Consider the following 23,737-nt stretch of genomic DNA (forward strand, 5'->3'; position numbering starts at 1 on the left):
TTGGATTTTATGATGGTGACACAGGTAAGATTTTGTTCTGCTGACACTTCCATGAAGGTCTTGTGGAACGGTGCACCACCACTCCTGAGGCCAGCAGGTTTTCTCCGGTCAAATGAGGTTTTTGATTTGTCTTTCTGACCAGCATACGAGCAGTTCTCTCCCAGAGTTTCCTTGGTCTTCCAGATCTCATCTTGATCACCACAGTTCCCCTGAACTTCCATCTCTTAATTACATTTCTCACTGTGGAAACTGCAAGCTGACAACACTTTGCTATCTTCTTGTAGTCTTACACAGCTGCTTAGAGAAACCCATGGTTGTTCAGTGTCTGCATGTGTGCACAAGGTTTGAAAAGTCAAAGTATTTGTAAAGCTTTAAAATTGGCATTTACTAATGACAGCTGTTGCCATGTATCAGATCTAACGAGCTGATTAAGGTCTGAAACCTTGAACGAATCTGAGACTCTGGAACTCTTGGACTGTGTGTTTTCAATTAAAAAAAATCACCAAAATCTGTTATTTATCAGGGGGTGCCTAAACTTCAAGATACTGTATAGAGAAAATTGAACATGTTTTATGACATTTAAATGTTTCTGACTATAATTATGGCAGCTTAACAGATAATTGGAAATTCTGACCACCTTTAAATTTCATTACAGCATGCAATGTGGTGGCTCATTCACATGTGAAAATTATTCCTCGTGATCACAGAACCAATGCTTCACAATATGAATCCCTGAATTTGACTGTGCCATCATGAAAGAAAAAATTCCTCGGTGTGTTAACCTGTTCATTCAGTATATTCAGGTCATCAGACTTCATTTTATTGCCACATACCATTGCTGAGCCCAGACCTGACCAACTAAAACAACCCCAGACCATAACACTGCTTCCAGAGGCTTGTACAGTGAGCACTATGGATCATTTCCTTTGCTTCTTTTCTTACCCTGATGCGCTGGAATAGGGTCAATCTAAACTCATCAGATCACATGATCTTTTTCCATTGCTCTAAAGTCCAACCTTTATCCTGCCTAGCATTTGTCAACTTTTTCTGATTAGTCTCTCTAACAAATGATTTCCTTATGGCCACGCAGCTGATTAATCCAAATACTGTGAGTTTTCATCACATTATGTGTGTGGAAATGTTCTTACTTACACTATTAAACATAGTTATTATATTTACTTTTTTTTTTTTTAACGATGCAACTTCGCCAAGCGTTCAACTGATATCTGATTACAATCATAATTTCTTTCCGACCACATTTCATCTACAAAGTTGACAGTTCAGCACTATGCTTCCAGAGTATTAGCGTTTGGACAGATTTTAACCCAATTCCGATAACTGTAATGTTTTCTTAGCTTCTTAATTTGCGCTTTCTGAAAGTGACTCTTGAACATGTAAAAATTATGACTAAGTATATTTAAAGATGCGTTAGCAAGATTAGTCACGGTTCAGTTTATTTTCCTCCCACGTGCCATTCCTGCCCACGTCTACAAAGCTAAGCTATACCCCAAACCCGCAGTGACTTTTAGAGTTTAACTAGTGGTAGCATTATCAAGGGGAAAAAAAACTAGAACGATTAATTTGTCTCATGTTGTAATACTACAAACACAAAGAATCAAGAACAAATCTGCTGTCCTGTTGTTCTTTGTAATGAGCTCACATAAGCTAGTTTCAGTGAAAGCATTGTTAGCAATCTAAAAGCAGTGAAGCAGCAATGTCATGATACTGAAAAACAACAAAGAGTAAAGCCCACTTTGCATAAAACAGACACCTAACCAACTGATACAAAGCACTGATATTTATTAAATAATTGTCTAATTAGAGATAGTTTCAGTATAGCAACAAAGATGCATTTGTATTTTAAAATCTTCCAAACTTGGGTTTTTTCTCATTAATTCCCAGGCACTCGTTGGCCTGTTAATGTTCTAGCTGGAGAAATAGGCACTGTGCGGAATATTATAAAGTATATACTACTGTACTTTATATTAACTATAAGCCAAATAAACCGTTTTGTTTCTATCAATATGTATACAGTTGCTAACTGTAGCCAATTTGTAGTACAGTATGTATAATTTGTCCTCCCCTTCATGCATTGGTGAAAAAAAAAACACCACTACCACTCACCTGATATTATCTGTAAGATGTATCACTCGTACCAGCCCTGTCTATCAGGCAGTGAAGCATTATTGTAATTTTTTTTTAAGCAGGTTAGGGTCACTGCTGGGTTGAGAACAGTCATCCAGCCAAAAATATCCATCCAGCAGCAGTATTACTATTGGAGCATGACATTGATGAAGAGCTGGAAGATGAATAGCACACACTGTGTATAGAAGAATCATTCTTTATATTCTCTAACTGTAGACCTACAAGTGGCGCCAGCAAGGTAGATGCGTATAATAAAAAAAAAAACAGCAGTAAGTGTGTAAACAATGTTTAAAACCCCAAGCAGTGCTGCTGTGCCTGATACACTCATATACTCAGGACCGAACGCACAGACAGTGTCACTGCTGTGCGGAGAATGAACAATCATCCAAACACAATATGTGCTCAGTGCTGATTCTATGATGGTGCTTTTCCATTGGTGTAAAGGAGAATGGCCATGCTGGTTCAAACAAACAGAAAGGCTAGTGTAACTCAAATAGCCACTCTTTACAACCATGGTAAACACAAAAGTATTTCATAATGCACAACATGCCAAATCCTGAGATGGATGGGCTACAACAGCCAAATACCACATAAGATTCCACTCCTGTCAGCCAGGAACAGGAATCTAAGGTGCAGTTTCACTGACAAAAGACAGTTTAAGATAAAAAAAATCTCCTTATTGTTAGCCTCAATTATATATGTCCATCCATCCATCCATCAATTTAGGAACCTGGAGGAAAATGGAGTCCAGTGGTGATTACCATTGTATTTATTCCCAGTCAACATTTACACACGTTCATTCACACACTAGGAGCGATTTGGGAGCGCCTAATCTGCATGTCTTTGGACTGTGGGAGGAAACCAGAGTAATTGGAGGAAACCCACCAAGCACGGAGAGAACACGTAAACAATATGCACACAATATGATCACCCAAAAGGCTGATGTGAAAAGTAATGCACTATATGGTAAGTAAAGCATGAAATTTAACCTTCTAGGTTTTGGTTTCTCATTAGAAAAAAACATCAGTCTGTCCTTATCCAGTTTTCACAACTCTTGATGGATGTTTTTTTTTTTCCTGGATCATGGCCTCTACAGAAAGCTCTTTCACAATGGCCTTATTCTCTCTTCAATCCTCATCAATGGTTAAGAGCTCGAGATGGGAATCGAACCCGGACCCTGGAGGTGCAAGACCAATTATATGCTTATAACAATATTATTGTTGCTTGAGATGGATTAACACATTTTGAACTGGTGTTAACTCATGGTTATGATGAGAAAGTGATCAGAACCCTTTATTCATGCAATTGGTGTTAAATATATTAAATCATATACACTGTATATACACTGCAGTGGTTTCTGTGCACATTCGGTGAGTGAAAAAAAGGCCTGGTTTGATCACCAAAGGCGTTTTGTTTTTGCATAACAATGCACAACTTCATACTATCCACTACACCACTTTACAGGAATTTGGCTGGGAGTTATTGCCACATCCCCCGTACAGTCCTGACCTTGCTGTAGTGATTTCCACATGTTAGGCTCATTATCCCTTTAAAACTACGATCCCATTCACATATCTCTATTTAAGTAATAATATCATAACCAAATAACCAGACATGATCATTCTTTTTGGATACAATATCAAAGACTTTTCACATTAATATCAAGCTTTCAACACTGTTTCCCCTAGTACATGTGCGTAAATTGCATAAATATGCATTTCCAACAAAAACACTAAAATGCATTGCACATCCTTTCATGCATGCTCTGTAGATTTGAGGTGAGCATTAATGTCACCATGGTGCATGCTATGGAGATTTAGATTGTGTTTGCATGCTACCGTGCGTTTGGTTTTGCATTTGGAGATTTATTCTTTTTTTTTATCACAGCAATCTTGCACTCTCTCCCCCTCTCTCTTTCTCTCTCTCTCTCTTTCTCTCACACACATACACACACTTTTTTATTTATGCATGCATTTTATTTGCATGCATAAATAAAATGAGACCATCCTCACATTAAAGGCAGCGCATAGACAAACTACCGCTTACAAAAAAAAAGTACACGGCCAAGATGCTTCGTCGGCTGTACTCGCTATGGAGGATATGTTGTTTATATTTGTATCTTTCTCTTATATTAGTCCTTATAACGAACATTTTTTATACGAATGTCCTGACCTGGACTTTTATTAATTTCACAACTTTATTGTTTGCTGTTTGTTTGTTCACTGCTGATCTGATGCACCGAACACATTGGTTATAAAAATTAGTTTATCTTTTTTAACTAATTTACATAGATGGACCAAATTATTTGGTGGTACTGTACATTGGCATCCAAATATGCAATAATCTCATTTAAACAGTTGATATTGAGATGTGCTACTTATGATCTGTAAGGCTTTCATAACTGCCTTCATAAAGTTTTGGCCTTGCTTTCCCGGGAAGGTCTTCATAAGAGCCAATTTTATTATGGTACTTGATGGGTTTTGACGATACTGTTTTCGCAAGAACTTTTCCTGAAAAGTCATTTTTCAAAATATCATGTGATTGTTATTGTTATTTAATCACATAAGTCCACATGTGTTATTTCAAAGTTTTAAAAACTCTATTATTACAATACTGGACATTGCAAAACTATCAAATAAAACATATGCAATTAAGGTACAGCATGACACTACTGTATGTAAAATGGCTAAGATACAATCTGAATGCAGGGTTTAAAGGGTTAAAGGAGTTCCTGGGAGGCCCAAGTTTCTGACTTGAAGCAGGCAGTATGATCATAGCGTACTGAGAAAACTTGCTTACCTTGTGGTATCCAAGTATTAGTGAAATGCTGTGATAAACCCATTAGTGTAGCAGGGGATTATATAGAGAAATAAAGGTAGTTTTACTCTGCTATCTGTGTTCTGTTATTCTGCACAATTAGAGACTAGACTTGGAATCCCCTCTTACATTGAGTTTATGATTAATATATATGCTTTTTATTAAATATGATTCTCCAGTACGAATTTAGACAACACCAAAAAAGGCTGACATGTAAAGTAATGCATTATATGATAAGTAAAGCAAGAAATTCAGACACACTTCTAGGTTTTGTTTTTTATTAGAAAGTCTGTCCTGATCCAGTTTTTACAACTCTTAAGATGGTTGTTGTTGTTTTCATTTTCCTGGATCATGTCCTTTGCAGTAAGTTCTTACACAATAGCCTTATTCTCTCTTCAATCCTAATCAGCAGTTGAGAGCTCGTAAGGGACTCAGTAGCTCTGCCTCACTTGGAGATGTCACAGACTGAGGTCTCGAGAACACAGCTGCATTTTCACAAACCTTCATTGTCATGCCTAGGACTGCCCCACCACAAAGCAATGCTGGCTTACATGCCAAACCACATCTTATAATCTAGTCCGAATGGCTGCCAGTTGTCGTTGTTTGACTTTCCTGTGCACATTTCTTGTTTTCAACATTCCAGGTAAATAAATCTATTCATTATTTTTAAGAAATTAAGAAGAGCATGGACAAATGTATTTATCTTCCATTAAGCAACTACTTTATGACTTGTAGCTTACTTCATTTTCACTATTCACTATTTTTCTTTGTGTTGCAACAGTTGCCAGATTATCAGAGACACCATTCAAGGTAACCGAGGGTAGCACTGTGATTCTGAACTGTCATTACTCGGTTAAGCAGCATGGCGTGAGCCACGTCTGCTGGGGTCGAGATTGTGGAACCTTCTGGTGTAATGACATCATCGTCCAGACAGACGAAAGTGGGGTCATCTCAAAGGTCTCGGACAGGTACAGACTCATCGGAGATGTTCTCTCTGGACAAATGGACCTGGGGATCCAGCGAATACGACAAACAGACGGTGGACCGTACTGCTGCAGGATAAACATAGATGGCCTTTTCAATGACAAGAAGATGACCTACACTTTAAAGGTTGTTAAAGGCAAGTAACCTGGGTGAGGTTTAAAGCTTGAAATGTGGGTTATGTTTTTGAATGAGGAGTATTCATCGACCCAAATGTTCTTTTTTTTAAGCTCCAACAACAGCAGCATCAACAACAACAACTGCGTTTCAGTCTACAGAAACACCGGAAACAGAGATGAGTGAGTAACATATCGAGTCTAAATCTTTTTAACCTAGACAAATAAACCAGCCGAGCGTTTTGTAACAATGGCAATGTTGTAGATTTGACATTTGAATTTGATGTTAGACGGCGTCAGAGTTGACCTTCCTAATACCTAAGGTGGGCATTGGTGGTGATGCAGTGCCGGTCCCAAGACCTGATAAAATAAAATTTCAAATTTAAATTCAAATTTTATTTGTCACATACACAGTCATATACAGTACGATATGCAGTGAAATGCTTGTACGACTGCCAGTGAACTTAAAAAGAAAAGAAAAACTATATATAAGGAATAAATATTAATAAAAAGAAATACAAAATAATATTTAACTAGTAAAATAAACTGTACAAGTAAGGGCATAATAAAAATATTACAAAATATAGAAATATAGGAATATAGGGAGAGGAAGGAAAAAAATAAATATATATATGTGTGTGCAAATATGCATGAAAAGTGACTTGAGAAATTGACATGTGCAATGGTCAGATATATAAATATCTATTGCATATATGTGTCCATGATTGTCCAGTCAATGTCAATGTTTAGAAAAGATTTTAGTCCTGTGTGGTGGTGTGATTGAGAGACCTTATCGCCTGCGGGAAGAAGCTCCTCCTCAGTCTCTCTGTGATGGCCTTCAGGGAGCGGAATCACTTCCCAGACCGCAACAAAGAGAACAGTCCATTGTTGTGATGGCTGAGGTCCTTCACGATCTTCCTGGACTTGGTTCAACACCGCTTGCTGTAGATCGAGTGCAGGTCAGGGAGCTCGGTGTGGATGATGCGCTCAGCTGATCGCACCACCCTTTGTAGAGCTCGTCTGTCCTGCATGGTGTTGTTTCCAAACCAGGTCGTGATGTTTCCCGCCAGGATGCTTTCTATGGTACAGGAGTAGAAATTCCTAAGCTCCTTAGAGGGCAGTCTGAAGTCTAAAGACGCTGCCGGGCCTTTTTCACCACAGTGTTGATGTGACAGGACCATGACAGGTCCTGCGTGATGTGAACACCGAGGTAGCGGAAGCAATAGGATGGTTGTGTCAGGACGGGCATCCCGCGAAAAACCTGTGCCAAGTGGATGTGCAGATCGGATGGTCCACTGTTGCAACCCCTTGACAGAAGCAGGCGAAAGACTAAGAAGAAACTAAAGTGGTAGCACAGAGGGTTAAGTGCTAAGTTATTGATTAGAAAGTTGGTGTTTGAAACCTCGTCTCCTCCAAGGTGATTTTGTTGGCCTCTTTTTTAGGTACACATTGATTGTGCTGGGTTAGACCTCCTTTTGCCTTCGGAACTGCCATAATTCTTTATGACCCAAACCAGGCTGGCTATTATCCTCTGACCTTTGTCAACAACAAGGCACTTTGTCCCAAAAAACTGGCGCCGACTGAATTTTTTATTTTTTTTAGACCATTCTCTGTAATCCCTAGATATGGTTGTGTGTGAAAATCCCAGTAGTTCAGCTGTTTTAGAAATACCTACACCAACCTCAGATGTTGAAAAATAACTTAAATCACCTTTTTTCCCCATTCTGATGCACGGTTTGAACTTTGGCAGATCATGCTGACCCTGTCTACCCTGTCTACATGCCTAAATGCATTAAGTTGCTGCCTTGTCATTGGCTGATTAGATAACTGTGTTAACAAGTAGGTAAACATGTGTATCACCCATTTATTCTTACTTACAGTATATTTAACATCATATCATTGCTTAAATTTCTCAACCTACATAACGTACTACACGGATATAGGATACTGTACTTGTATTCATTATACTGGATGATTTTCTTTTTCTTATTTTGGAGTAAAACAGCTAATTTTTCCCCCTCTCTATCATGGCTGGACATGTGCTCCCAGCTACACTCAAAGAAAGAATTGCACTCTGCAGTAACGTATATGTGATGCTTAATCACTTTTTTCAACTGTTTATCATTTGTAAAATACTGTTAAAAACAGTGCTGTTGAAAACCCCTCATTGGTAACACCCACTAACTAACAAGCACTAACTAACACCTGGACAGACCTGTATAATTATATTGACAGTTTTTAATAATATATTTTTTCTAAAATGCACAAAAGATTTTCTATGTGCATCATCACACCTTACGAAGAAATGTCACCAAATGCTTTATCTTTGACTCATCAAAAACCACATACCCACCCTGTCGTTGAGAAACATAAAGGGCTTCTGGGGAAGAGGTCTTCAAAGCACAACTATCTGCACATACCATTTTTTCCCCTCTATAGCACCTTCTGCATCAGCTCAGCCGAGAGAAACAGAGTCATCGGTGTTTGACATTTCCGGACAAAACTTCACTTTACAGAATTCTAATCATGTGGTGAGTATGACTCATCTGAGTCACATCAGGCATGTATAGCTTCATGCACTTTCATTATGATGTTTGGGTTGCCCTGATTCATCCGCTCTGTGTATCGCAGCCTGATGAAGCCATATCGAGCATAACATTACAGATCAACATCCCCGTGCTGTCTCTGTCTCTTAGTCTGCTTTTGCTTCTGTTAGGGGCGTTGGCCTTGCTGGCTTTCAAACGTACGTACCAAAACTTCTGCATGAAAAATTCATTATTTCAGTGTGATTTTAAAGATTCATTTTGAATTTTTATCATTTGGCATTCAGGTGGCTTTCACACGAAGGTGATAGATAGTGGATGGTGAGTTACAAAAAAAAAGATTCTAGCTCATTTTGACCAACTGTGCAAGTTTCCAATATTATATAATTTCTTTTGTACTTTATGTTTTAGTCTGTCGAAAGAGCCAAAGCACATTGTTTACGAAATACGGACCAGGAGACCAGTAGAGGAGAACATTTATATCCTGGAATAGCAGTGTATCCAAGGCATAAACACACAAAGATTCCTTACGGATTCATGTTCATGTAAATTTGTATGATTATGTATTAATATGTACAGTATGTTGCATTGTGCATGTCTGCAAAGAATGAAATCTTTTTAAGTGGAAACATCTAGAGGATAGAAGCATTTACCTCATGAAATTCATTATTTATTAAAAGATTAATATCAAACACATTAGATTATTAGACTATTTTCCAGACCCATTTCTCAATTAAATTATTCTTTTTGCTGATCATTTTACACATTTCATGTAGTTATTCCTAAAAACAAGTCAAATTACTGTATGTGTTTATTTGTCCATGTTCTGACCCCTGCATGAAATCCTTTTGTTTGTAAGCAACAAGGCAATTAAAGATTTCTTTTACAGTGTTTATATGAACAGTGCTACACTATGAATTAGTTTGCATTAAAGAAAGCACCCATAATAAAAGAGATGACACAATCACAGCCTTAAGAACAGCCGGAATTCTTTATGACTCAAACCAGTCTGGCTATTATCCTCTGACCTCTGGCATCAACAAGGCATTTTTGTCCCAAAGAACTGCCACTCACTGGATATTTTCTCTTTTTCAGACCATTCTCTGTAAACCCTAGAGATGGTTGTGCATGAAAACCACAGATGATCAGCTGTTTTGGAAATACTAAGACCAGCCTGTCTGGCACCAACAACCATGCCATGTTCAAAAATCACTTAAATCACCTTCCTTCACCATTCTAATGCTCTGCCAGATCATCCTGACCACGACTGCATGAGTTAATGATGTTCTGCCTTGTAATTGGTTGATTATTTATTACCAAGCAGTTAACATGTGCATCACCCACAACTGTTTTACTTATATAACATCTTGTGGTTGGCTCAGCCTTACTTAGCTTACATCACTATATACTGTATATGCTGACTACATGGGGTCATCTCTATGGGACTGTAAAACTTACATAATGCACTACATGTATATAAGTTACTGTATTTGCATTCAACAACTCTTTTTCTTATTTTGAAGTAAAACAGCAATTTTTTTTACCCATTTATATTTTTGCTTAGTCTGTTTATTAGTCGTTAGTGATGCTTTAAAGATCAGTGAAAATAGGACATCAAGTTTGAAAAACCCAATTACCTAAATTAATTAAAATTAACCTAATATAAGCTTTAAAACAGCTGCTGTTTCTGTGGTGTTTTAATTTCTAGCATAAATTAGCCCCAAAATTGCACCTATTGCATATTACTGTCTTTTTCTTTGTCTTTCGGCTGTTCCCTTTCAGGGGTCGCCACAGCGAATCATCTGCCTCTATCTAACCCTATCCTCTGCTTCCTCTTCTCTCACGCCAACTAACTTCATGTCCTCTCTCACTGCATCCATAAATCTCCTCTTTGGTCTTCCAACCTCGGCATCCTTCTACCGATATATTCACCATCTCTCCTCTGAACATATCCAAAATACATCAATCTGGCCTCTCTGACTTTATCTTCAAAACATCTCATGGGTTGTCCCTCTGATAAACTTATTCTTGATCCTATCCATCCTTGTCACTCCCACGGAGAACCTCAAAATCTTCAGCTCTGCTACCTCCAACTCTGCCTCCTGTCTTTTTTCAGTGCCACTGTCTCTAAGCCGTAGAGCATCGCTGGTCTCACCACTGTCCTGTACATCTTTTCTTTTATTCACGCTGATACTCCTATTGCATATTACTGTCCTTTTGTTTGTTTTTTTGCTAAATTGTTATATTTAAATACCTAGATGTAACTGAGAATGTTTTCATTTTTGTTTGTGCCTACCACAGTAAGAGAACAGTGATGCAAAAAAAAAAATTACCACAATTTCATAATTAGACCACAATCCTGCTTCATTTAAAGTCAAATAGTTTCACTTGATGTTTAACGGCTGCTTTTTGTGACCCAGCTGACAACTGTTATGTTCAGGGAGCTCCCATAGTAAGAGGTTAAAAATGATAAACGCCATGGCGAAACCACAGACATCTGCACTGTATCAATAGGTCTATTTATTTAACCTAATATTTAACCCTGAAAAATAATATGAACTCTATTGCAAAAGGGAGTCTTTAATACTGCTATTCATATTTAAGATGTCACAGTTGACACCCCTCACAAATGCGCTTCCATAAACACACTCCTAAACCTTGTGGAAAGCGTTCCCAGAAGAGTTAAAGCTGTTATCATATTAAACCCTATGGATTAAGAAACGGATGTTACTCAAATTCATATTCATGTGGAGGCAGACCAGCGAATACTTTTGACAATATAGTTTATATAGATATACTGTAAATGGAAAATCACAACTATATGGCCAAATTAGACATGGATCTATATATTGTTCCCATATAATGCAATTGTATTACAGTAAAAAACATTTTTGTTTTTACCTTTTATACAGTTTTCATGTATTTAATCAATGAGCGGCAAGCAAGAAAACCACAAGGTACCACAACTGATCTACTTTTATATTATGTTCTATATAATATACAAAAAAAAAAAAACACCTGAAAGCATAGATTCAATACAAAACAGTCTGCCTGGAGTTTATGAAGTGCGTTATTATGTACTGCTTCATGTCAAGGACCAGAGAGCTCTGAGCAGGACCATTAGAGATACATTAGAGACCAATTGTGCAATGTTGGTAAACTGTACTACAGCACCCTCTACTGGATAAAAGCCTGCTAAATTAAATGCAAGAAATAGTGTGGAGACTGAAAATAGTATGTTTAAATGATTTTACATTGAGGAGCACTATCAGTCCTAGATGTTTCGAAATAAATCTTAATAATCTTAATAATTAATTTATATTGCTGTTGTACACATAACATTCAGGGCCTCACGCATTAAATTAATTTAGTTTTGGGGTGAATTACCAAAAAGGTCAATACCCGCAACCCTAAATACAGGATAGACGATAAGTGAGTGACAGTGAGTGAGTCAATACATGACTGGGAAGGAACAGATATGTTTGGAATACAAATATAAAAGAAAATTTTTTTTTTTTTCTTATCTACTTAATTTTGCATGAACATCGACTTCTTTTACATTCACATCACCCCTGACTTAAGCCTGAGTAGCTCCAAACCTCCCACTGGAAACAATGATTACTCCAAGACTCAAATAAAACCCAATTATTACCTTGTTTAGATGACTAACACACATCAGCGTGTTAGCTGAACAATCCAGAGTAGAGACTGTTCATTTTTTAATCTTATTCCAACGTATTCCCTAAAAGGAAGGACTTCTAGTGTTTTCTCTGCTCTAGACAAAATCTCACCCATTCTCAAAGAAATTCTAAACAATCTGACCAAACCTACCCACTTCTCAAACAGTTCTAATAAACCCACCACTCCCAATAACTAATCATGCCTACCCGGGCAGGCAGTGATGCTCTCTCTCAATCCAGGTCATGAAGAGCTTCTCCTCTACCAAGATTGGCAATGTATTAGTGCAACTTGACTTTATTTTCTTTCTGTTAATGGTAATGGCTTGATGTCATCTTGAAAGCAGTAGACAAGATTTTGATGAAAAATAATTTATTAGGACCTATTTTTATAATTCAAGTCTACCATTAGAAAATTTATGCTTATGGTTTTCTGGAATTCTCAAGGGCCAATAATGGAACATTATTAGGATGATTATTGAGCTGAAGCATAAACTTTGATGTCCGCACACTTCTGCCCACACTGTCGACACTCAGCAAAATCTTTATTTTTAAGTGTTAAAGCATATAGTCCTGGGCCCGTATTCACAAAGCTTCTAAAAGTTGCTCCTAGTGTCGAAATTCTAGGAAAATTCTTAGAATTATTACATTTTCTTAGAATTTCCCCTTAAATTTAGGACTAAATCTTAGTAAAGATAAAATAATTCACAAAAGATCTTAGCAGCTCCTTAGGTAAACATTGATAAAAGTAGAGAGGAGGACCTTTAAGAGGACTTAAAAGATTCTATAGCAGAGGACAAAATGGTGCAAAGATGAAATATTCTTCAAACATAAAGCTAAAAGTAAACACTGCTTTTCAGTTCAGTTTGGTTTTATTATTCTTTTACTTCCTTACATCTCTCTTGGATTGTTGGCTACATACCATCCAAAAGTGCAACTTAAATCTGCTGACTGTCCTGCAATCATGTAAATTAGTAAAAGCTGAGCCATTTTGCTCCCATCAATCTAAAATTGATCACAAGTAATAAAATCAGTATAGTAAATAAATGTAAGAACTAAAATATAGTAACTACTGCGTGGAAACTGGTTGTTACAAAAGTAGACACATTTTCAACATTAGGCTGTTTAATTATCTTTATGATGTTTAGCCTATGACAGAAACTTTGCATAAAGTAGCCTGTAGTCATGATTATACAATTTCTTTATATACAAACATTGTGATTTCACTGTCTATTCTATTATCATGTATTTTATTTTCACAAAGAGCGCATTTCAAGATCAGAGGTCAGAGGTTATTTTTTATCTACCAATCATAATCCTTTATTTGCTGCATTATCCCTAGCAGCGGGGTCAACCACACCTCCTCAATAAGATAAAGATTTTTGTACTTTTCTTACTTAGAGTTGCTCCGAGAAGTTTCCTAAACCACTTTTAGTCTAGGCCTCCCAGCTAGGACTTTTTAGGCTAAGATAGGAGCGCTCTGAGAGAGCTTTGTGAATACAGGCCCTGATCTCGCTCCATTGGACTTTCATATTTTCACCTTCACAAAGCGTATTGAAAATTAAGAACATTACGAAGTGATAAAATGTGAAGGACAGTGTGTCCTCCAGATTCAAGGTTGGGAACCTGTGCGCTAAGTGGCAGTACTACACATTTTCACAGGTTCATCCCGACTCTGAGGAGTGACTATTGTGCTGCTCCAAAAGGTTTGTAAATACTTCAATCATCATGATAACGGCTACTCTCCAGTGTGAACACACTGGTGTCATTCGAGATAACTTTGGACAATAAATCCCTTTCCACAGTGTAAGCACTGACACAGCTTCTCTCCAGTGTGAAGGCGACTATATATTTTGAGACAATTTTGTGTTCTGAAGCTTTGTCCACACTGAGCACTGATACGGTTTCCCTCCCATGTGAACACGCTTGTGTATTTGGAGAATAAAGGCTCTTATAATATAACATTTAAGTGCAAATAAACAGAACAACAAAGTTTCCTCATAAACATATTAGCAATATCACTGAATGATGGTGATCATGTGCTCACTTATTTATTTCGCAACGATCCCAGATGCTGTATCAGTCACACTTATTGTTCACATTCACACAGCTCAATCTCTTCTCTTTTCCCTCTTGTTCATTTACGGTATTCTGCTGTAACTCATCTGAAGTGTAAAAAGGATGTAGACCTAAACTTGCCATTTACTTGATGGTGCTGGAGCAGTATCCTCTTTTTTACACGCCAAAAACCTGAGTGTAAAAATCTGTCTTGTCAATGCGTATATGTCAAATCATTATGCTTTCTTTTGTTATTGTGTTTAGCAGCTAGTATATACTTTATCACGTAATAGTTTATATCATTATTATTTTATTAGAAAAAGGTAACGTCTCACGGACATGCACACAAACACTGAACATACCTTACCATATTAGTTTAACAAATCTATCATGTTGATTCTAGCTGAGACTCTGAGAACAGATTATACACAGAATTATACTAAAAGTGTGTTAAGATTAGCAATAAAACCTTTGACAACAAGAAATTCAATACTGTAAAATATGTACACTGTTATATTTACTGTATGCTTAAAAATATTATATACAGGTGAAACTCAAAAATTTTTATATCGTGCAAAAGTTAATTTAATTTATTAATTTATAACTGTAGTTATTATTGTTTTTAATTATTAATGTTAATATGGTGTGGGAGATGACCAATGCTTCAACAGAAATGACAAAGTGAAAACAGAATATAATATATAAATATACACTCACCTAAAGGATTATTAAGAACACTTGTTCAATTTCTCATTAATGAATTTTCTAATCAACTAATCACATGGCTGTTGCTTCAATGCATTTAGGGTTGTGGTCCTGGTCAGGACAATCTCGTGAACTCCAAACTGAATGTCAGAAAGCATTTGTGAAGCGACAACACGCACAACCTTGAGGCAGATGGGCTACAACAGCAGAAGTCCCCACCGGGTACCACTCATCTCCACTACAAATAGGAAAAAGAGGCTACAATTTGCACGAGCTCACCAAAATTGGACAGTTGAAGACTGGAAAAATGTTGCCTGTCTGATGAGTCTCGATTTCTGTTGAGACATTCAAATGGTAGAGTCAGAATTTGGCATAAACAGAATGAGAACATGGATCCATCATGCCTTGTTACCACTGTGCAGGCTGCTGGTGGTGGTGTAATGGTGTGGGGGTGTTTTTTTGGCACACTTTAGAGCCAATTGGGCATCGTTTAAATGCCATAGGCTACCTAAGCATTGTTTCTGACCATGTCCATCCCTTTATGACCACCATGTACCCATCCTTTGATGGCTACTTCCAGCAGGATAATGCACCATGTCACAAAGCACAAATCATTTCAAATTGGTTTCTTGAACATGACAATGAGTTCACTGTACTAAAATGGCCCCCACAGTCACCAGATCTCAACCCAGTAGAGCATCTTTGGGATGTGGTGGAACAGGAGCTTCGTGCCCTGAATGTGCATCCCACAAATGTCCATTAATTGCAAGATGCTATCCTATCAATATGGGCCAACGTTTCTAAAGAATGCTTTCAGCACCTTGTTGAATCAATGCCACATAGAATTAAGGCAGTTCTAAAGGCAAAAGGGGGTCAAACACCGTATTAGTATGGTGTCCCTAATAATCCTTTAGGTTAGTGTATGTAAAGATGAAATAAATATGTGCAAATACAGGCAATGAGTATGGATAATTAATTAGTGGACAGAATAATGCAAAGTGAGATGTGCAATTAAATTATAGCAATTAAAAGTGACAGCAGTGCAAAAAGTGAGTGGTGCAAGACTGAGGTAATGAAAGTCTATGCATTTGATTAAGGCACATAATGAGTAGATAAATATGACTGTAAACAGTGAGTGTGTTATAAAGGAGAGATAAATGTGTTTTTAAGTATTTAGGCACTGAAGTCACCAGTTGGTCTGTTTACTGTACCCAGTGGGATTTTCCATGATTCTTCCATTATGCATGTCTTTGGCTACGCAACTGTACAAGGTCTTAGTTGCCATATTTTGCACTTTATAATGCACCACACATTCTCAATTGGGGCATGTAGGCCGGTCTAGCATTCACACTCTGTGTTTAGCAGTCATGCATGTGTAATCTTCTTTTGACCTTTATTTGTCTAAAATACGCATTACATATTTTTTGCTTTTAAAGCTTATTTTTAATAAGACTGGACAAATAGTGTGTCTTGCGCTTGCAATCAGTGACTTAATGGTGTTTAATTTTATCAAACATCAAACCTGACCTAGATTAAAAAAATATTTTGGTAAGTTATTATTTAAAAAAATAAATAAATAAAATAAATAAAAATAAATATTAATAATTTTTTTTATTTTTAATTTTTCTTTTTTTAATAGACTAATACTAGCAACTGATGTTGCATTTAGATCTAGAGGAGCAGCATTATGACTCACATTTATTTTTTTATATTTAAGTTTTATGTTTCGTCCTTATGGGAAAAAATGTATAATGTTTCAGGAACTCTTGGTTGATTAAGTCAAAACGTCTTTGTAACTACATTATTAACCATATTTGCTAATCTAATACAAAATGCATAGAATGTATAGGCATAGTATGACACATGATTTCCCCTGACATCAGGCAGGAAGTCACATGTAGTTTCCGTTAAATGTGAAACCCTCAAATAAAGAAGAGAGAAGTAAAGAGATTCATCAGTCAGAGCAAAGCAACCACCATGGATTGTGTATATTCTCAGATTTTAATCAGCCTCTTTCTCTGTCTCACAGGTAGGCACGTTTAACAAAAAGTCAATAAAGTATTCGAGGCTACTGTGCATACTGCATAGCAACAGTGCAGGATTGTGTTATTAAGTTAAATGTAGTAACTGATTCATTTAAATTATTTAGTTTCATGTTCTTACTACATTTTTAAAAATCAGTTACATTACAAATATGCTCTCTATAAACAGGATTACTTAAACAGACAATAGAAAGCAAATTAATAGTCAAACATTTTGATTTTTTTAAGTTTAAACTAAATTTGTGATGTATTGCACCCATAATATTAATTAACTGCTTAAAACAAGTTGTTTTTTTCGCAGCCAGTTACCCTTTTTCTGACCTTTTCTACACTTAATGTAACACAATTTTAAAAATCATTACTGCTATCCAATATCTTAACATTCTCCTTCACATCCCTCTTTAGTCTGTCCAAGCAGGTGCAACAATGTTAAAGTCTTTAGTGGACAGAACGTCACTCTACCGTGCAAATATAACTTATCTTATCATGGGAAATGTGAGATATGTTGGATGAGGGGAGATATTCCATATTCTGGGTGTGGTGATGAAATTATTGCCTCGGATGGAGATGTAGTGGTGAGGCAAGCATCACAGAGATATCAGCTAAATGGAGAATTACACAGAGGAGATGCATCTTTGACAATCCTCAGCACTACTCCGGAAGACTCTGGAAAATATGGCTGTCTTGTGCAGGTTCCTGGATTGTTCAATGATGAAAAAATCATAGTCAACTTAATCATTATGAAAGGTACGTATTCACTCCAACAACCCCAATTTTAATACTGAAAGTCCATAATACAACACATACATTATAGATACATTTGGAAATTAGGTTGCAATTTTTAAAAAATCATAAGGGAAGTGTACCTTTGAGTTAGTGCGTTTTGTAGTATTTCAAAAAGTATTTCATTCATTTAGCAACATCAACATTATGTGCTACTGCAGTGCTAAAAATAATTTTTCCCTATCTAACTAAACATAACACAATTATGAAACATTTGTTTGCTACAGTACTGTTTCATGATACTCACTACAGATTTAATATTCTGGAGAAATCAGTTTGGACAGTTTTAAAAATGTTACAATGATTTCTATTTTGAAGTTCAGTTCAATAAGGCGAAACAGTGGAATTTCTTTCTTTTTTTTCATTAAGTAAATTTTCTACTGAAAGACGGACTTTGCAATTACTTGCAAATCATCTGATCAGTACATGCAAATTACATTCATAAAAACAGAGGCAGCAGACTTTGTGAAAATTAATATTTGTGTCACTCTCAAAACTTTTGGCTATGGCTGTACCTCATTTTAGTTACGAAATAACCACTTTGTTTAACAGCTTTGTTTCGATATTAAACTCCTCTGCTGTTGCTCACTTGTCTGTTTTTCAAACTAAAAAAAATATTTTTTTTTACAGTGCGCAAAATAGTCCACCCCCCCCCAAAAAAAAAATAAAATAAAAAAATAACCAATCAGATAAAGATCTATGGCATCATTAAAGTGTGATTTGTCAGAGCCATACTAAGGGAAGGAAAAGTGGACTTGACTTTCCTTGGTAAAAAAAAAAAGTAATGAAGGATTAACCAATCTGGTGTGGCTCACCAATACTGCCAAGCCTCAGCTATTGTTTTGATGGTCGTGACTCTTATATTGCTTATTGTGCCATGGTTATTGTTTGTGGTAATTTTATTGTGCCTGTTTAAACACAAAATAGGTATGGAAAGAATTTGTTTGTCAAGTTCATATAATGGGACTTATAAATCACCCATTGAACACGTAGCCTACTGATCATTTTGATACGGATGTAAATGAAAGGCTTCTTTTATTTATTACTAAGTCTTTGCTGGACATTAGGTGGCTGCATTTTGTAGGGGAGTTCCATAAATGAAATGTTGAGTACCATCTGCGTGTGAGTCAGGAAACGGAAGCATTGGTTGTGATGTGTGCACGTACATGCAGGTTATTATGTAAAATCAAACCAGGCACTCAAAAAGTTTCTTTGGCTGTTAACACAGTGACATATGATGTACAAAACAAACACATGCACACACTGCGATAAAATAAAAAAAGAACATATAGACCACCTCAGTTGGCTTTCTCAAAAAAAATATTACACATGCATTTGACAGGGGATGAACAGAGGATGTATAAACTTCCTGTGACAATGTGCAAGTGGTGTTTGTGAATGATTGTGTGTACAGTTCCCACAGACAGATGTGTCTCATCTAAAGTACATGTTGACAAGTTTTCTGTTACTTTTCAAGGATTAGGTGTTCTACTCGCAAAATGTTCATGGGAACGACTGCAGTGGGTTCGAGCCACCGTGAGCCGGGATTGTCATTCACAGATGTACCAAACCATTTGCACCCTTCCTACGTTTTACTGCGGCTCAGAGTATCATCACTGTAATGTGCTTTAAGTCTATCAATCATAATCAGTTCAAAATAATAATAAAACTGAATAATTGTTAGACAATAATAATTAAATGCTTTGCCTAAAACAGCACATCCTGAGGAGAAAATGTCAGATTTGCCCTCTTTCACATACAGTACATGAGCTCACATGATGCCTACTATTGGCTTGTGTCACACTGAGCTACATAAGAAAGAGAATGCAACCCATTCCTCATACCTAGACAGCACAGATCATTTTGTTTCCTCGTCACCTGGCTGTGAAAACGTCAGGATTTGTGATGTCCTGCTAATCAGGCAATCATTTTTCTGTTATGCCAATCAAGCCTGTTTCGACTAGCATGTATGTTTAAAGTGTGATTACACAGGTATTAAGATATATATTTAAAACAGTACCAAATACAAAAGTAACTATATATTTTTTTGCGTTTTTTTTTTTTTTTTTTTTTAAACAGAGCCTTTACAAACTGAAGTGAATTCCTTATTACCAAGTACCACTGAGCTGGTAACAATGGACCCATGGCACACTGAGCTGGTAACAATGGACCCATGGCACACTGGACCAACACATGGTACAGCAAAAATCATGCCTAACATTGTGCTACTTCTAACTTACTGTACAGCTGCTTTTAATTATTTACTTCATATTATGACTGTAAAATATAATATAAAAAACATTTACAATGTCACCTTTAAGTTGTTTCTCTTTTGGTTACAAAAATGATGAACACGGCATGACTCTAATAACTGGACTCCAGAGAATAATATAGCTGTAAGTATACATAAATCTTGACAGAAAGTCTGGATTATATACTGAATATCACTGTTTTTTTAATTAATTCTAAATGTTCTCATTATAAGGTGAAAAAACAAAAGAATTATATAATTCCTATAACTGTTATACCAATCCTGCTGATATTCCTGGGTTTTGGCACCTTTGTTTTTCTGATATGTAAGTACATTTACACTGATTTAAAATCTTTGCTGTATGCCTGTTCTCTCTTCAGGGAAGGAAAAAAAAAACAGGAAATCTCTAGAAATGTAAGTGAAAATATAACTACATGCATTTGAGTCAAATAGAAAGGGAACAAGGTCACTTAATGAAAAAAAAATCAAAAATATTTTATTACTAATTTGCATCAACTCTTGTGTACTGTACAAGCATTCATGCAAGAATTTATTTAAGTGCAAGCTATCCCCATCTTAAAAATCTAAACTGTATAAAACTATAAACCTAGGACATCCATAAAAAAAATTAAATACCAGAGAAAGTGGAACTCTGACAAACTTAACTCAAGCAATCAAATGCAGCTTATTTATTAGCAAAAGTTATTATTTAAACAAGCAGCAATATGCATAGAACACATTATGTAAGATTCTATTGATTGTGTTAAGGTATAATTTCTTTTTATCTGTGCCTGGTCAAATTTAATTTTCCATCTAAGCCTCTTTCCTTTATAAAAAAACATTTATAACAAGAGTGTCCATCCATCAATGCATCATTTATCCCGCAAGTGGCCTCAGGTTCTTAGAGAATTTAGGGCACACTTTGTGGGGTTAAATGAGGGTCAGTTAAAAAATAATAATAATAAATTCTCCCACCAGAGACCAGAGCTTAATCACCACGGTCATCTACAGCAACGTTGACATCAGCCTTGGTCTGAACAAACACCAATTAGACACTGAGAATTAATATGAACAATGGTCAAGATAAGATTTGGGTAAAAAAAAAAAAATACATGTAATTGTGTTTTCCTACTGTATACCTATGCAAATATGGACTAAGGTACATTTGTAAATTTTGGTAATTTGTAAATCTTATATTGTAAAAGTTAATGAAATAAATTTTTAACTCCATGAATGTTTTGATTCTATTGATTAATTTTTCCCAGCTTGATCCATAGTGCCTTCTAGGCTAATAATAATAATGTGCTGAAATTTGCTTAAATGGGATAAAATGGTAAACATAGCAGTAGGAAATTCTTTATATAGACAGAATTGAACAACTTAAATATTTCCACCTATAATTATGGCAAGTGAGAAATTCTGTTCCTGTGTCCTTTAGCTTTGATTACAGGATGCAATGTGGTGGCTCATTCACATGTGAAAGTGATTCCTCATGATTCTATAAACACCATTTCCTAATACCAGGGGGGTATTAAAAAGTTTTGTAACACGCCAACAGAAGGCAGCACAAATCAGGGCCAGAGGTAGCTCAGTGGTTAAGGCATTGGACTATGGTTCGGAAGATCCCAGATTCAAACCCCACAACCACCAAGTTGCCACTGTTGGGCAAACTACAAACTAATTTAACATTGTTAAATGTAAATCACAGGGAGCGCCGACCTTCAGTGAATTTTGTCCAGTCTCGTTAAACCGTTAATGCTGACCATAACTGAGGCAAATAAGACCTGTAGTTCACTTCCGGTAGGTTCATCACTGTTCCATGTTTTCTACTTTTGTGGATAATGGCTACCACTGTGCTTCAGTGGAGTCCCAAAGCCTTAGAAATGGTTTAATAATCCTTTTAAGACTGAGACATGTCAATAACTTTTTTTTAACGTGTCTAGCAATAATCAGGCCTGCATATGGCAGTGAAATTGAACTTTGCTTTCCAAAAATCACAGGTCATTTGTCATTTAGTAAAGGAGGTAATTACTTTTTCAAATAAGGTCAGGCAGGTTTTGACAGCATTTTTCTCTTAATGACCTGAATAATCATTTAAAAACTGCATTTTATATTTACTCGGGTTATCTTTGTGTTTTAAAATTAGTTTGATGATTTGAATCGTTTAAATGTGACATACTTTTTTATGGCACTGTCTAAACTGTTTCCATATAAGGACAGCTTCTCCATGCTGTAATGCATGTAATGATTTTTTTTTTACCTTTTATACATTTTTTATCTATTTAATCAATGAATAACATCCAAGACGAAGAACACTACAAGGTGCATACAACTGTTATCTTTGTGAATAAAAAAAGTTTGTGTCTGACCATTGGTAAAAACTCACTTTAAACAATATCTTTGCGTTTCATAAAGTCTGTTTGTCCAGCCAAGTGCGGTTATCAGTGCAGTGGTTATCATCCAAAGATCAGTGGTTTGATGCCCGGGAGATGCTGTAGTGTCTCACAGAGATTGGCTGAGCTCTCTCTCAGTGGGGTGGGATGGAAGGCACATAGTGCTTTCACATTAATTACGGCTCTACAGTCAATCTTAGGCGTTTTGTAAGCTCACGCAAGCGCAAGGAGCGGATAGCGCTACCCTTTAAGTGTGTAACGACGCCTCCAACGGTGCATGAGCGAGCAGTTAAAAAAGATGCGGCCGGCATCTGTAGTCGCGATAGTCTTCGGCCCTTCCTGGCTGACTGGTAGTAGTAGACTTAATATGGGAGGAATTGGATATGACCAAATTAGGGAGAAAATCAGGGAAAAATCCAATCCGCATTAAGCCTGAGACACAGGCAATCACTCATCTTCACACGCTCCTCATGCAACACTTACAATTTATATTGATTGTTCATATTCAAAACACTTGTCTGTGGAAGAAGTGATCAAAATCACTTTGCTCATGTAGTACTTTTATCAATAAGAACACTCAAAGGCTAACAAACTTAAAAGAGAATCGCACACACAAGAGAAAAAAGAGAGAAGGAGAGAAAGAGATTCAAAATCTTATAATGCAGCACAATCATACTTTATATTAGGTATCTTATAGGTATATTTTTCCTTTTTTGTTTTCTCCTCTGTTGTATCAATAGTGATTCTCCATTGTACTTTTTTTTTACTTATTATTTAAAATAGTAGTAGTAGTAGTAGTAGTATTACCACTGCCTTTTACTTTTTCAGTAGTTTTCATCAATAGTGTAGTATGACTGCACAATTAAATGTTTTATATTTGTTGTTTTTTTTTAATCTACTTATTTTGTGCAGGAGCCCTCATACATTCTCTTTGTTCCCCGGCTCCTACATAACTTCTGTATTTCACATAATATTGTGCATTTGGTTGTATTCTCTCCTAACTCAAGTGTGTTAACCCCTAAATGTTTTTATACGTAAATATAATAAATAATAATACAGTGAAACCTCGGATTGCACAACCATGGACATTACCATTCTTTTATTACCATTTATTCGACTGCTCTTATTGTTTTACATTTTTTTTCATATATTCTCCATATATTTTTTATATTGTGTATTTTTGTGTAGTTTTTTTATTTTTAACTTTTATTTGTATATTTTTATTT

The 23,737-nt window shown here is 36.2% G+C and overlaps 3 protein-coding genes across 3 annotated transcripts in view; all 3 read left to right on the forward strand.

The window, feature by feature from the left end:
• The window catches only part of lcp2a (lymphocyte cytosolic protein 2a), a 186,053-nt gene that overhangs the window by 99,261 nt on the left and 63,055 nt on the right, over positions 1-23,737 (forward strand). The window lies entirely within an intron of this gene.
• On the forward strand, positions 5,417-9,494 carry timd4 (T cell immunoglobulin and mucin domain containing 4). Its single transcript, XM_053478168.1, has 7 exons — positions 5,417-5,605; positions 5,744-6,082; positions 6,174-6,242; positions 8,499-8,590; positions 8,691-8,802; positions 8,890-8,923; positions 9,014-9,494. Exons 1-7 carry the CDS (start codon positions 5,545-5,547, stop codon positions 9,093-9,095), a joined length of 789 nt encoding a protein of 262 aa, XP_053334143.1. The 5' UTR covers positions 5,417-5,544; the 3' UTR covers positions 9,096-9,494.
• On the forward strand, positions 16,993-22,865 carry LOC128507698 (T-cell immunoglobulin and mucin domain-containing protein 4-like). The gene is made up of 6 exons (XM_053478763.1): positions 16,993-17,071; positions 17,490-17,831; positions 19,947-20,063; positions 20,250-20,263; positions 20,353-20,485; positions 22,702-22,865. Exons 1-6 carry the CDS (start codon positions 17,020-17,022, stop codon positions 22,863-22,865), a joined length of 822 nt encoding a protein of 273 aa, XP_053334738.1. The 5' UTR covers positions 16,993-17,019.

Source organism: Clarias gariepinus, chromosome 19 (genome assembly GCF_024256425.1).
Source record: "Clarias gariepinus isolate MV-2021 ecotype Netherlands chromosome 19, CGAR_prim_01v2, whole genome shotgun sequence".
Lineage (NCBI taxonomy): Eukaryota > Metazoa > Chordata > Actinopteri > Siluriformes > Clariidae > Clarias > Clarias gariepinus.